General features: G+C 58.6%; 4 protein-coding genes across 4 annotated transcripts; 1 reads left to right on the top strand and 3 right to left on the bottom strand.

The window, feature by feature from the left end:
- Positions 1–632: 632 nt before the first annotated feature.
- Positions 633–4,346, bottom strand: TRAVEDRAFT_23069 (WD40 repeat-like protein; the record flags this gene model as incomplete). The annotated part of the gene is made up of 11 exons (XM_008043577.1): positions 633–652; positions 716–787; positions 1,002–1,526; positions 1,595–1,757; positions 1,813–1,924; positions 1,983–2,084; positions 2,144–2,522; positions 2,579–2,869; positions 3,062–3,730; positions 4,100–4,265; positions 4,326–4,346. The coding sequence occupies 11 exons, from the start codon at positions 4,344–4,346 to the stop codon at positions 633–635; spliced, it is 2,520 nt and encodes an 839-aa protein (XP_008041768.1).
- Positions 4,347–8,219: 3,873 nt separating this feature from the next.
- On the bottom strand, positions 8,220–9,685 carry TRAVEDRAFT_51495 (uncharacterized protein; the record flags this gene model as incomplete). Its single annotated transcript, XM_008043897.1, has 3 exons — positions 8,220–8,841; positions 8,974–8,998; positions 9,052–9,685. The coding sequence occupies 3 exons, from the start codon at positions 9,683–9,685 to the stop codon at positions 8,220–8,222; spliced, it is 1,281 nt and encodes a 426-aa protein (XP_008042088.1).
- Positions 9,686–9,788: 103 nt separating this feature from the next.
- On the bottom strand, positions 9,789–11,245 carry TRAVEDRAFT_39589 (kinase-like protein; the record flags this gene model as incomplete). Its single annotated transcript, XM_008043680.1, has 6 exons — positions 9,789–9,901; positions 10,036–10,180; positions 10,242–10,366; positions 10,421–10,642; positions 10,693–11,048; positions 11,106–11,245. The coding sequence occupies 6 exons, from the start codon at positions 11,243–11,245 to the stop codon at positions 9,789–9,791; spliced, it is 1,101 nt and encodes a 366-aa protein (XP_008041871.1).
- A 1,047-nt stretch (positions 11,246–12,292) lies between these two features.
- On the top strand, positions 12,293–13,742 carry TRAVEDRAFT_51493 (uncharacterized protein; the record flags this gene model as incomplete). The annotated part of the gene is made up of 9 exons (XM_008043896.1): positions 12,293–12,365; positions 12,420–12,535; positions 12,589–12,747; positions 12,803–12,881; positions 12,944–13,072; positions 13,132–13,236; positions 13,292–13,374; positions 13,430–13,444; positions 13,500–13,742. The coding sequence occupies 9 exons, from the start codon at positions 12,293–12,295 to the stop codon at positions 13,740–13,742; spliced, it is 1,002 nt and encodes a 333-aa protein (XP_008042087.1).
- Between the last annotated feature and the right edge of the window lie 868 nt (positions 13,743–14,610).

Below are 14,610 nucleotides of genomic sequence, written 5' to 3'. Positions count from 1 at the left end.
GCCATATCCGCAGCCATATCTATCATAGCGCAGGGCAATGAGCCGGCGGCACATCATACTGATTCATGCACTGCACACCTTCTCGCTTCCTTCCTAACTGCCTGTACCTACCCGTCAAGCTCACTAGGCCTTTATGCACACAGCACTCGAAACAGAGCGAGAGCGGAAGCGCATTAGACATTTTACAGACATGACACACAAGACCACTACACACAGGGCACGGCGGCGCGAGATATGGGACACACAGGCAGGATACGGCACACAGTAAGGCGGCGGTATGTAGGTAGGTAGCAGACAGTAACGGAGGTGCGGGGAAGCAGATGCACAGGATATCGGGGTGGCGTTGGGGGAGGGGGAGGTCGCGCCGCACATCGTCCGGCGAGGGGGCGCACGGAGGAAAGGCGGGGCGGGGAGGAAGAAGGGTGCGTGAGGAGGAGGGAGCATGCGTAGGCAGGTGCGGGGCGGGGCAAGCGAGGGTGTGGGGGTGAAGACGGGGATGTATGTAACAGACAGGCGGGCAGACGTGAACAACAGCGAAAGCGTGGGCACTGAGCGACAAGCGGGCGGCGGGCGAATATATATACAAGCGGGGAGAAGATACGATACGGAGCAGGAGGAACGCAACGCCCGGCTCAGAGCGTGGTGTACGACCCTGCCGCGAACCCACGATGTCAGCAAACTGTCAGTGGCACAGCGGAGAGGGAGGTGGACGCACATATTCGGGCTTGCCAGTCGCCGCTGCCCGTCGCCAGGACGTTTCCTGCCGGGCTAAGATCGATCGAGATCACTACGAGATAGATGGAGATCAGATCAACGTCCAGTCCAGGTCCCCATTCCCCGAGCCCAGCCAGCCCGCCCAAAGCGGCACTCAATCGCGCCCACATGAGTGGCCAGCCGCCCGCGCGCTTGGTTGCCGACACCGCCGAGGGCCACAACACGACACATCGCACCATGACAAACCCGTGCGGGCAGAGATAGATAGAAGGAGAAAGGAGACGTACCCGAATTCTTGTGTCCCTGCAGCATGCACTGCGCCATCGCCGTGTTCGCGTCCCAGAACTGCACACCACGGTCCTTCGACCCGGACACGACCCACTTTCCGTCGTGCGAGACCGCGACGGAGAGCACGTAGTCCTTGTGACCCGTGAAGTTCATCGTGCATTGGCTCCCCTTCTCGCCCGCGCCCTCCTTGCCGCCAGCACCACTCGCACCGCTCTTCCCCGCGGGCGTCAGCGCGCCCCCAGGGCCCGAAACCGCACCGGGTTCGCGACGCAAGATTGGGCGCACGTCCCAGTACTTGAGCGTCTTGTCGAGCGAGCCCGACACAAGCCCAGCACCGTCGGGCGTGAATGCGACCGAGTACACGCTGTCGCGGTGCCCACGCAGGCGCTCCACGAGCTGCCCGGTCGCGACATCCCAGATGCGCACGACGGTGTCGAGCGAGCCGGCCGCGACGAGCCGGCCGTCGGGCGAGATGCATACGGATGTCACACCCGCATCAACATTCTCCGGCTCCGGGATGTTCACTGTGAAGAAAAGGTCGTCAGTCAATTCATGTCATGAACGAGTTAAGAAAGGAGCGAGAGGTACGCACAGATTTTGTCGATCCGACCCTCGTTCATGTCCCAGATGCGCGCGGTGCGGTCGCCTGAACCGGACACGATGAGCCGCCCATCGCGCGAGAAGTCAAGCGAGTAGATCTCTTGCTGGTGACCCTCGAAGATCGTGCGGATGCGCTTCTTCTGGATATCCCAAATCTATGCGTCGGGTGTTAGCGAGGTGTGCCTCAATGACGCGTAAAGGAGCACGTACGCGAATCTGCTTATCCTCGGCGCCCGTAGCGAGGTATTTGCCATCGGGGCTGAAACATACACTGCGAATGTATAGATCACCCGTCTTGCTCGCTTGTTCATCTATCAATACGCTATGTAAGGTGACGTCGGTTAGTTTTAGCGCGCGTCATGCACCAAGAGTAAACTGACCATGTCTTCAACCCAGTCTTCGTGTCGTAGATTTGTGCCGTTCGGTTGCAGCCAGTCGCCAGGTACTTGCCGTCCGCAGAGAAGCGCACACAGCACACAACACTATCCGTCGGACACATTTCAGCGTTATGTTCGAATCACCCAAACAAATCGCTACCCACCTCTCATGCATGAGCGTATGCACCAGCTGCACATCGAGCGCGCGCTTCTTCTGTCCGTCGCGCCCCTCTCCGCCCGCTTGCGTGAAGATCGCAAACCAGTCCGGACCTTCCTTCTTGAGCTCCGGCGGCACGCTGTGCGGGTCCATGCTTAGGTCAACTGGCATGGGCGGAATAGGGTTCCCGCCCGCGGAGCCTGGGGGCGCTTGCTGCTGTTGCAGCGTCGCGACCGGTCCGGCGCCGCCTTGCTCGGCCGCGGCGGACGAGGACGCGGTGGGCGTGGGTGGGTACGGCTGCGGGCCTGAGGTGCATCGGACCGTCGGAACGGATTTTGCGCATGCGTCAGAGGAGAAAACAATAGTGACGGCGAATTCGTGAGTAACTCATGGCGGCAGAAGAGCACATAGCCGAATAAAGAGAAAATGCAAGGCGACTCACCCGTGGCCCCGTTCGCACCCTCTTGCCCCGGTCCCTGTCCTGGCCCGCCTGGTCCTGGTCCGCCTGGCCCATTCGTGTACGGTGGCCCCGCGCTCGGTGTCGGGGGCAGTTTTGGTGTCGCCTGTGCGACTGACGAGCCCGGTGGACCGGAGGGTGTTGGCGGTGCACCGTTCGAGGATGGTGGCTGGGGCAGAGGCGCGGCCGGGCCAAGCGAGATCGATTGGTGGTGGTGATGAGTTGGCGGGAGGTGCGAAGGTGGAGGCTGCGCGCCCATTGAAGGCGAAAATTGGTCTATTCGTGGCAAGATTTGATGTAGGCGGGCAGGCGGGCGGCGTGGCGAATTTGCAGGACGCGGACATGGGCGTGAGAACGAAGGCGGAACAAATAGAGGCGCAAGCGCGTCGGAGAAAGTGAAGTGCAGAGGAAGAGCGGGGGTCCGTTGAGAATGTGCAAATACAAAGGCACGGAAGGAGAGTTACACACCTTGGCGATCCGACTTCATCCTCTCCGTCTTGATCCTCTTCACATCGCGGCCGTCACGATCCCGCTCCCTGTCCCTGTCGCGTTCCCTCTCACGATCCAAGACGCTACGCTCCCGGTCTCGGTCCCTCTCCCTTTCTCTCTCTCGCTCGCGGTAGAAGGGATCAGCGTATCCGCCGCCTCCTCCCGGGCCGGCGCCAACTCCAAGGCCAACAGGGCCTGCGTGAGGTGTCAGAACTAGGGGACCAAGAGGCTCGCCGCCAGGCCCCGGAGGGGGGCCGCCGGGAACGTTGATTGGAGGCCTACCGAGGCCGAGTGCTTCGCGTCCGTGCGCGTCACCGCGACTCGAGCCGGCGGGCGCCATCACGACGTCTCTGTCGCGGTCGCGGTCCCGTTCCCGTGCCTCACGCTCACGGGCCTCACGCTCGCGGAGTTCGCGCTCGCGTGCAAGGGTCAATTCACGTTCGCGTTCGCGAGCAACGATGTCGCGGTCGCGATCACGCCCCAGCGAAGCGAGGCCGAGGGGCTCCTGCCCGCGGCGTTTGTACGAGTCAAGTTCTGCCTTGAGGCCGCGCACATCCTCTTCGTATTGCTGTCGAATCTTGCCATGTTGCGTTTCAAGGTCGTACAGCGACTGGCGGATGATGTTGAGCTCGTTGACCTGGCTTGTGACTGGCGGGCGGCAAAGTTGTGTGAGTTTGTTTGTTTGGCGCTATGACAGTGAAACAAGACAGAAATTGCGATATTGGTCGCCACCAGAAAGCTGCTGGGTGGTTCGGCCTTCCTTGGCGCGACGGGAAACGCCAACAGCGCTGAGCAATAAAACTGGCCGTTTCGCGCTCTCTACGCCTCTGGCTACCTCCCAAGGAACAGACGGCGACATCGTATTTACATCCCCGTTTTCGTCCGAGATTTATGCTCGTCTTTTCCGCCACTAGCATTAGGCCAAGAAATTGCAGAGAAGAGAGACGAGACTTTCCAGCGGCCCTCCCAGGATATCTAGATACCCTGATACTGCCGTGAAACAAGAAGGGAACTCACCCTTTGACTCAAGCTCGTCTCGCTGCGCCCGAAGCGTGTGCACTTCCCCCTGAATGCTGTCAAACTCCGTGCGGATGGTTTCGAACGCGTGGTCGATGCGAGCGACCATGGCGCCCTGGTGCGGTTGGCCCGGAGTCGCCGCGCCTGTGGGCTGTAAGTGTTTGTGCTGCAGATATGCAATTCGTGAGCACGAATCAGGGGACACGCAGGCGGAGGGGGGACGTACGTTGTATATTGTGGAGGACATGCGGCGGGGGAGGGGATGATGGGAGAGATGAAGGAGGGAAGCGCGGGCGCGGCGGTCGCCTTAAGACGTCCCTTGACACCTCTGATCTCCACCACGTGGCCAAGCCCCGATTCCTCCATCTCAGATCCGCTCCCACACCCACTCTTCGGGCCCGCCGGCTTGTCCAAACAGGGTCTGTCCCATAATTGGCTGCGATGACGCCCGCACAGACTCAGATCCGGATCTTATCGCCTGACGTCTTTTCGCCCTCCATCACCCAGCGGCCCATTTGCCTTTAGACGCGCATCCTCCGACTCTTCCCGCAGCCTCCACCTTCGCCGTGGGCGTGGGTCCCCTCGTGCCGCGCCTGCCTTCGAACACGCCCTCGACGTCGCGATGCTGCATCGTGCGCACCCGCGAGACCCCCTCGTGCTGGAGTGCCCTCGAAGAACGCAGCGAGCGAGCTTCCGCTCTCGACCCGCCGGTGTTCTTGCATTCTCAGGCCAAGGCCGGGCAGCCTTCTTTTTCTCTCCGCCGCTATTTCTGTCCCGCCAGCTTCTCGTTTCTCCCTGAACCCACCGATCGAACGGTAATTCACCAGACGCCATCTGTACGCCACGGCGGCCACGCCTATTATACTGCTCTCCCGCCGCCCTCCGCCCGCCCGGTGTTCTCACGTACCATATACGGCCTGCTCGGGCGTTGTCCGAAGAACCCGGCGCGCGCCCGCTCCGGAAGGCACCGCCGCATCCCACGCGCATCACATTTGGACTCCGCGAAGCTTCGCATCCGACCACTCCTCCACGCCGCGCACGTGCCGAACCCTCCTGCGCGCCCGGAGCGAGCTCGTCGCTCTCCGCGACGAGCGCGCCTCGCTCGACGACGACGGCTGCGCGTTGTGCCGCGGGCGCTCGACGGGCACCGCTCAGTTCCCCGCTTTTCTCGCCATCTGCCGCGGTGGTGTCATCTGTCAACCACGCAACGGCATACGACGGGACACGCGGCTTTCCGGACGCCAGAGCTCGCTCGCACGACCCCTCGTCTGCGTGCATGCTTCCGACTCGGAAACTGCACAGAACATCTATCATGAGGCCTGCTATCAATGTGTCCGTGGCCCGCCTCGAGGCTGTTAACGCCGTAGATGCCAACTACGCTCCGTACCCCATCGCTGACCACTTTGCATCACTTCGCAGATACAGGTACAGCACGGACGAGTACAGAACCACCCCGAAGCTGATAGACCTCGCGATCGTCCCGAGCACCCGAACGCCAACCCTCGTGACGACGGCGCCCCCACATCGACGAATCAACCTCCTTCTTGCCCTTCGCGTCTCGCGCAGCGTGCCCCCCAGCATCGTCATCACGCCCCCAGAGAACCCTGGCAGGGTGTGCCCTGGAATCGGACACGGTACGGATTCGACCGCGCGATCAGATCCAGGTTCGAGGGCCCCCGGCGTTCACGCGCACCGCAGCACAGCATGGCGTGCTCCGGAGCCAGCTGCCCTTCTGCCCCGTGGGTGCGGGCGCGAGCTGCCCCTTCCACGGGGACGCTGCACAGCTTCTCCCCGTGCGGGCCTGGGCCGCGTCCACGCGTGCAGCGGCGGATGGGAGAATGGGAAGAGGGGAGGGGCACGCTGTAAAGCCGCCGCGCCTCGGAATTGGCGTGGTTCTGCTCGAGGCCGGTCTAGCGGAGGGTGCGCACTGGACACAGACACTGGGCAGCACCGGCATCATAGGACTCGATGGAGATCGGAGCGCCGTACACAGTGGCATATCTGTGGGGAGTCCTTGGGGACGCTCACGCGGCACGCGCCGGATGTGTGTGTATCCCATGTACGGCTCCCACCGCCGCCGACCATCGTGAGGGCCCCTCCGCACTCGCTCGGACGACGCGCCCGGATGCGAGGCCCGAGTCCGAGTCGCACGGGATCTGTCTTTGCCACGGACGCACGTTCGTCTGCGCGCGCAAGTATAGTTGCTGGGGATCCCCGAGCGTCGAAGGACGGCGTAATTTAGATCACTAGTACCCACACACTGATGTGCATCCGAATCCGAGCCTGGATGATTCCCCTTTCCTCCTCGCGTGCCGCCGGCAGGGCCCGCAGTTCGCGGCTGGCGAAGACGCAGTGGGAAATGCCGCGGGACCCTGGGGTTCGCATGCGCGCGCACACGACCGGCGGTGTGAGAGTATTGTTATACTTGCACGCAATGTATGGAAGTACGCATAGAGCACGTCTTCGCTCTAATAAATCTATTTGAAGTATTATTATGCCAGCACGAGTGACGCTCGGAGATGCCGGCGGCTCCTCCTGTGGGATGCGAGAACGCTATCATGCGTTGTGTAGGACGCGCAGCGTGAGGCGCAGAACCAGGACGAGCGCCAGATTGTACGCACTTGTGGTGAGGTGGAGGGAGACAAGAGGAAGAAGCTTGAGCTTTTCTTGCTTCACTCTGCGCAGCTGCTGTCCGCTTGAGGTCCTGCACTTCCTGCCTTGTAAACCAGACGCGATCGGGACAACTGTCTGAAATGGGTGTGTGATGCAAATCAAAACAAGATAATCAAGGTATACTAGTGGTAGTACGCACCGTTTCGAACGGCACACAGCACATAGCGCTAGCGATGCACGCAGCTCGCATCACGTGTGTCAGGTTGTAATATCGCAGGCGCAGACAGGTGCGCGTGGCATATCCCCACTCTGAGTTCTGAGATATAAAGAGGAACCGATCCCGACACCTAGAAGCGTATGCGAAGAACTTTGGCGCTATCCGAGTGACGACAGATAGAACGCACTTCCCTATAAGGTACGACAGAAGCGATCCGACGTCGTCCCCCTGTGCTTTTCGGGCATACCATTCTATGCGTATACAATCTCCAGCTCAGATGCTCGGATGTACACACTGAACCAGGTGCCGAACATCGTGCACGAAACCAAGGAGTCCTTCGTCTGCCTCTGAATAGGCGCCCAAATGAGACGGGTGCCCCATTCACTCGTGCCAGGACGAAAGCTCATTAGCTGCATCCCCCGCCCCGATGAACGATGACAACTCACAAGAAAGAGCGGTACAAGAGAGGGCGCCATCTCTCTAATGCCGGTCTGACCTGAAGCTGCCACCACCACCGACCCCGATCCCAATATCTCCCATGGAACGTGGCCAGAAAGAGCAGAACGAGACAGGCCATGCAGAGAGCGGCAGAAGCGATGTGAGAGAATGAGACGCAGGGAGAAAAGGACGAAGTGTAGAACAGATGGGAACGGGAAGGTGAGAGCAGAGGAAGAGATGGAAGGAATCGAGAGAGAGCAGGGAGTTGGGCAAACTAGGGTCGGGAGCGCGGCAATAGGAACAGACGGTCAAAAACGGAGACTTCCAAGGGGTCGAAGCGAGGGGAATGCGGGAACACGAGAACGACGGGCGCGGAGAAGAAAAGAGGCCGGGGAAAGAAACGAAAGCCACCGAGACGCGAGCACGATTCGAGAGAAAGGAGAGGATACTTCGGGAGGCTGACTTGACGAGGGGTGATCAATCCCTCGGCCCTCCCCATCCGCGCCAGGTCTGTCCGGGTCCAGTCGGTCGTCGTCCTCGTCGGCTCTGTGTGGGGTAGATGCCTGTGCAAAAAGGGAAAACAGCGATGAACGAGCAGTGAAGCAACGATATGATGGCCCAAGCGGGAGACGATACTTCCGTGGCAATGCCGGGGAGGCTGACGTCGACGGGTCATCCAAGCCCTCAGTCAGCCTCGCCGACGCCGGATCCTGGGTCCCAAGGCGGTCGTCCGTTGAGGTCCTCGTCGTCTTCATGTTGCCGGAGTGGATGCCTGTGAAGAAAACAAAAGCAGCGGAGAACGAAAGACGGGAATCGGGGAAGCAGAGGGACAACGAGAAGGGGACGAGAGCCTCAAGCATGGTAAACGAGCGTCCCGCGCACGAGCTCCTCCCGCAACTGCGCGTCACGCAGGGGGATGAGCTCAGTGCCGAGCTCCTTGAACTCGCGACCCCGGTACAGCAGCACCTGAATCTGCGCTGGCGTAGGGGGCGGGCCGTACACAATGGGCTGGGGCTGGGGACGGGGCTGGGGACGGGGCTGGAACGCCGGCCACTCGTATGCACTCGGGCGGCCGATCGTCCTCTTGTCAAACTTGGAAGTGGACTTTCCCGAACCGAGCGACCGGCACTCGGCGCAGGTGGAAGCCTTGGATGAGGTGAACATGAACATGGTGAATGCGGTGGAGAAGCGGGTGGGAAGTGTGGGGATGGTGTGGTGGTAGGAGGGAGAGACAGGTGAGGAGCGGAAGAGGCGAAAGGCGGGCTGATATAGGCAGGGGCGTCGGGATCGGGACTGGCGTCGGCGTCCACTTCGGGCAGGTCCGAGGTCGGTGGTCGGTAGTCGGTATTCGGTATTCGGTAGTCGGTGGTCGGTGGTCGGTAGTCGGCAGTCGATAGTCGGTAGTCGGGAGTACCGCGGTAGTCGGTAGTTGGTAGTCGGTGGTCGGTAATCGGACACCCTGTCATATTCGCCTCTATGGCATTGGCTAGTGAGAGTGGTGTTATATCCGCCCTCCGGTTGACTGTACAGATGATGAATCTATGATAGTAGCACGGCAAAACCGCAGGGGCTGACGTCGTATACACGTACAATACAAGCTACTTACAAGACCCAAGAAAGCGTCAGAGCAACTTGAAGCGAAAGCAAAGTCAGCATACGGGGTGTCATGGCCTAAGAAACAAACAACTGAGGCACATATCGCGGTTAGTTGCATCCTCGCCCGCGTAGGTGCGATTGCACGTAAGCTCCGAGTTGACGAAGTATACGGTGAACCATGGGAGAAGAGCATCCATGAGCTGCGTGCAAAGTGTGAGCACGTAGGCATCGCAAACGATGGCGTGGCACGCCAAGTCGTATCGCAGGCCGCGGACGAAGAGGGTCGTGTCGAAATCGTTCGTTGCGTCGTCAACCAGCGCAAACAAGCGGACCGCGCGGCCTTCGGGGAGGCTGGCTAAGCTGTTCAGGATGAAGTGGATCGTGTCCTTCAGGAATGTGAACGTATCCGGGGTCGCGGTGGCTTCGCTCCGCTTCATTTCCCCCTCGCGTTCCGAGCGCGACGGTTCATTTGTGTAGTCAGTTCGTTTATCAGCGGCGTAGAGGCAGGGCGGGCTCACCTCGTGCGCGCAGAGCTGCTGCATGATGTACGTGTCCTCCGCATGACGAGGTCCTTTTGCGGGAGCGTGGAAGTTCGTGCACGCCCTCGACGGAGCGAGCGTGTTGTTCAAACCGTGCTCCTCGATCGTATTCAAATACTGGTACTTGCCGTCCAGCAGGTGGCCGAAGAGGTCGAGCACAAAGTTGGGGGCGAACGATAGCATGCGGCATAGGATTTGATGCAAAAGGCCGAGAGCGTGATAAACTTAGGTGGGGTATGCAGACCAGTGTCATGCATGGATCCCCGTATCTACGGTGCAGGGCTAGTCAAAGCACGAGCCACGCATCCGCGAGCAGCTCGGGGACTGTAGGCCTCATTAATGGATCAATCGTGAAACACTTGCGCAAGAAACGGCAAAGGTCGCTGAGGTCCTGCGTGCCTAGGCCTTGGCACGCGGTTGCGACTCTTCTCTCGAGGGAACCTTGCACGATGGCGCCGTGCTCGTTGGAGCGAGGGATTCCTACGACACCATCTCAGGAGGAGTCGACCATCTTTACGCTTCTGATAGCTCACCTTGGCTATCAACAAGCTCCTCGCCATGCCTGCAACGTCGCACAAAATCCATAGGGAACGGGCCAAGACGATCGTAGATAACAGCTAGATGGTCGTCCCCGGTGTAAGGGGGAAACGGCGCTCTCCTTGTAAGCATTTGAAATATCTAGAGGGAATGAAGACAATGAGGGAACTTGACTGCATGACGCACACATCTCGGAACGCACCAGACAGCCAACCGCCCAAACTTCGACGGGATACGACCACGCATGTCCAAGTAACATCTCGGGCGCGCGCTGGTCGGTCGGTGTGCAGATGAACGTATCCGGGCTGATATCGTCTGCACGTATGGCTAGAACCCGGGACGTGAGCTGCGATTGATGGCATAAAGCAGACACGAACATACCGTTCCCATAATCAATGAGACGAATATGCAGGTTCTCATACGTTGGATCCAGACCAAAGTTAGGGAGGGGCTGCGACCGTACGGCCGGTATAGGATGTGGCGATATCTGCGGGTTGATCGGAGGCGAGTCCGCATAGATCTGCGGGGGGTCGTTCGCAAGGAAGCTGTCTATTTGTTCGGTACTGGCTCCCAAGTCGACGAGAATGTTCGCCAGCTTGACATCTACGAGGTGTGTTAGTGAATGTGATGTGCAACACTCGGAACGCACTCACCTGTGTGCACCCTTTGAAGCCTAGATTGCAAGAAACTGAGGCCCAGAAGGACCTGCCTCGTGACCCTCTTCACCGTCCGGAGTGCGAAGCGGCAGGTCGGAGAGGTCTCGAGAATATCGCGCAAAGAGGTGCCGTAAGGAGGGAGAACCACGCGAAAATGCTCACCGTGGGCGCTTTCCTCAATGAAAGCCTCTCTGATCGTCGCGCAGTGCCGAAAGCCGGGATGTGTCGTGTCCGATGTCTGAAATGTCGCCATGCTCGTTGCGACTGCAGACTCGTAGCAGAGCTCATCGCATTCAGCGTATGTGGCGGCGACCGACAAGACCTTGATCACAACATAGCAATGCCCGTCAGGCCTGGAGAGCACGCTCCAATAGTCAGCTCCCGCACGTCATGAAGGAGGGGGTACGCACATTATCTCTTTAGCGAGCCACATGCTTGAGTGGGTGCCATATCCGAGTTTGCGCACGACCATATATTTACCTTCGTCCAGCGTCTGGCCGAGCCGCATTGGAAAGTACCCATACGGCTGCCCGTCTTCCGGGCTCAGCATGTAAGGCTCTTCAAAGAATGCGATGCGGCGGGAATCGAAGGCAGGGTCGGTAGTTTGAGGCGGCGGGCTGGCGTTTGAGCCTGACGAGAGCCAGCGACCGGGTGATGCGCGTAAGTGCGAAGAGCTGTGGAGCAATCGGACGGGACTGGGTCTGGCAGGGGTGGTATATCGCATGGTAGCAGCACCAAGTCGGGAAGCTCCAAAGAAGCAGCCATAACGTGGTGCTAAAGTCGGCCGCGCACCACTGAGAGACTGGTAGGAGTATGGTTGGAACCGTGCAGTAGCAGCGGTTCGATTGTAAAGCGGCAAACAAGAGTGCATGCGCATCGAGGGAGAGGAACCCCCTTGAACGACCGTCACTGCGGTCGCTGAACGTTGGAACTCTTGATGGGTACCCAACCAGGCACGACAGAGGCTTGCCCGAAATGTTCGTCTCGGCAGTTGCCGGCACCGTTTCAGGCGCCGGTACTCAACTCTCTCAGCTCTTGCGCACGCATCTCGAGAGATCTCACTAATATGAAGACATTGTCTTTGAGAACTTCCTAGATTAAATCATCCTTCTACGGCCGGGGATCACACGGGTTGGTGTTCGATATTTTGCTGCTGTGAGCACTGAATGACTGACCTCGAAGCACTTGCACGACAGTGGGACAGTGGATTGTTGAATTCATCACTTCCTCCTCTGTTCCATCTGGCATGTGCTCCGTGTGCACTCGCAGCGCATAATGGATATCGCCATCAAGTGACCTTTGCAGTGCAGAGCTTGCGAAGTGATAAGTAGCGCCGGAAGCCCCCAGCCCTTGGAGTACGTCCCATAAGGCAAGTCGCACCCGCTTCCGCTATTTCCCCACACGCTACATACACTTCTATCTGATGTACAGGACCGTTCTCACAAGAATCCGCGCATCACCAACATCTTCGGCGACGTGATTCTCACGAGCGGCATCACAGACGCAATGTGCTGATCTCTCCTGCTATGCGATGCCGATATAACCTCGACGCGCCCCGCCGCGGTCATGTTCAGAATCCTCTCAAACGGCCGCTGACATGGCCATCGAGGGCGACATCAGCCAGATTAACGCCAACCTCATCGGGTTGTGGCTGCAGCTGCTCGCCACCGGTACGCATCGCTCATACTCTATACGACCCTTGCTTATTCTACGCCATGTTTTAGGGGCGTACTTCGTCTACCTCCCGCATTGTGTGGCCATCCTAGTCAAGAGGCTTCGCAATGGACTGTCGCCCTGGCTTCTCGCGGCCTGCTTTCTCATATTTGCTGCTACCGTGCTCGTGAGTACTACGTACTAGGGATCCAAGTCTATTCCGTTCTCAACCCGGTACAGGATTTCGTAGTCGCCATTATCCGCACATACCAGGGGTATGCCGTTACCGGTACTGAACGGCCGAACCCTGCTGCGGTGTACGCGGACCCCTCCTCAACTCTGTCATTACTGAAGAACGCGATGAACATTGTCGTAGCTATCATCTCCGACGCCATCATCGTGAGTCTCTCAAGTCGCCTCATCTACCAATTCCACCGAACTTCATTTTGTGCAGGTATACCGGACATTCGTCGTATGGAACATGAACTACTACGTCGTGCTCGCACCGTTCGGGCTGTTGTTGGGAGATACCGGTGCGTGCCTTATTGTTCGCGAAGTGCAAGCATGCAGACTGAAGGGCTGCTTGTCGGAACAGCCGTTGGCATCTGGGCCGTTTGGACCCTGGCACAAACCGGACCCGGGACAATTCCCATTCTCGCCGCTGTCAGCGTCCGAATTCGTTACTTCTTCATCATCACGTTCGTTCTCAACATCCTATGCGCCAGTGAGTGCCGAGTTTGTTACATGTCGCATGCCACCTACGGCTGACATTTCCTACACCAGGCTTGATCTGCTATAAGATTCACAGTATACAGTCAAAGGTCAGAAAAGAGTTCAACGGGGAGCGCTCTGCGATGAGTAGACTACTCGAGATCATCATCGAGTCTGGTACGTTTCGACGGTCTAGTTACAGAACTGTATAGACACCTGATATGTTTCATAGCCGGTTTCTATTGCGCGCACCTGCTCATCCTCATCATCACCAACGGACTCGGTACCAACTACTTCTTTGTATTTCTCGACCCGGTATGTTGCATCGTCGCTCTCGAGAATACCGGCCAAGCTGACAAACCTCTTCCAGCTCCCCCCTGTCGGAGTACGTTTGACTGCGCACCTGCGATGGATCCCACATACTGACCGTCTCTCCACAGGCATACGTATTCTCCATGCTCATCGTCAGCACTCGGCAGAACACCGAGAACAACGCGTCCTCATACCCATCCCCTTCGACCATCCGCTTCCGCGGAAGCAGGAGCACGCGGCTGCCTCGATCCATCGGCGTCGAGATCGACCTCGAGCACGTTGATACCGACGGTCGTTCGCCTGGCCAACGTAACTTCGCTGATAGTACACGGGACGTTTATACTACCCAGGATAAGGACTCGATAGTATGACCGCCGGCGGTGCCAGGGGCCCGGCGCGTGCGCCGCAATTCAAATGTATGTATAAGTTGCTCGTACGGTTGTACTATTTGGGTGTTGTATTATTTGGGTGTAGGAGTAGTCGCATATCCGTGTATTCCATCGGGTTTGTGTCTGATCAACACAGTACCATGCAATAGCTGTTATGAGTCACTCATCCACTCCCGCTGCGCGTAGCTCGCAAGTACGCCTGGCGCAAATCATGCTGCGTTGTCAATCACAAGAAGAAGAGGAAGCTATTCGGCCTTATGCACCTATCATTGCGCGGAGCATCATCCATCATCTGTCGACGACGCGACCGCGTTGTTGCGAGTGGGCGAAGAACCGTCCGCACTACCCGTGAGAATGACATACAGATCCCGGACCCCTCGAAAGCATCCGGAGGTGATCAAGCTATCCCGCTTCCGGCACTCTCGGGGGTTCAAGGGGTTCAAGTCACATATACTGCGGCGTGCAGAGTATGCAGGCCATCATGGTGCCTGGACAAAAAGTACACGGTCAGTTAAGATACCGCGCGCAGCATCGTCATCAGGTGGGGCCGGAACTATTTGCCTCTCCAACCCGGCGGCGATTGTCCCTGCGCCGGTAGCAGAAATGAGGACGCTTGGAAAGCACACGAGAGCGTTCTGCTATGATCATGCCGTGCCCGCGGCGGAGCAGTGAATTAGACATCATACGTCTAAACCACCGCCGTGTGGTGGTATCTTATTGACATCTGGCATACGAAGCCTAGTCGCGGCAGTATAGATGTGATTAAACGTGTCATATACAAGTTTACAACACCGCACACAATTACAAGAGCTCGCCTCCAGATACCGACCAAGTCGACGCAGTACCCTTA

This window comes from Trametes versicolor (genome assembly GCF_000271585.1).
Source record: "Trametes versicolor FP-101664 SS1 unplaced genomic scaffold TRAVEscaffold_10, whole genome shotgun sequence".
Classification (NCBI taxonomy): domain Eukaryota; kingdom Fungi; phylum Basidiomycota; class Agaricomycetes; order Polyporales; family Polyporaceae; genus Trametes; species Trametes versicolor.
Note: the sequence above shows the minus strand (reverse complement) of the source record. Positions and strands in the feature narration are given on the sequence as shown.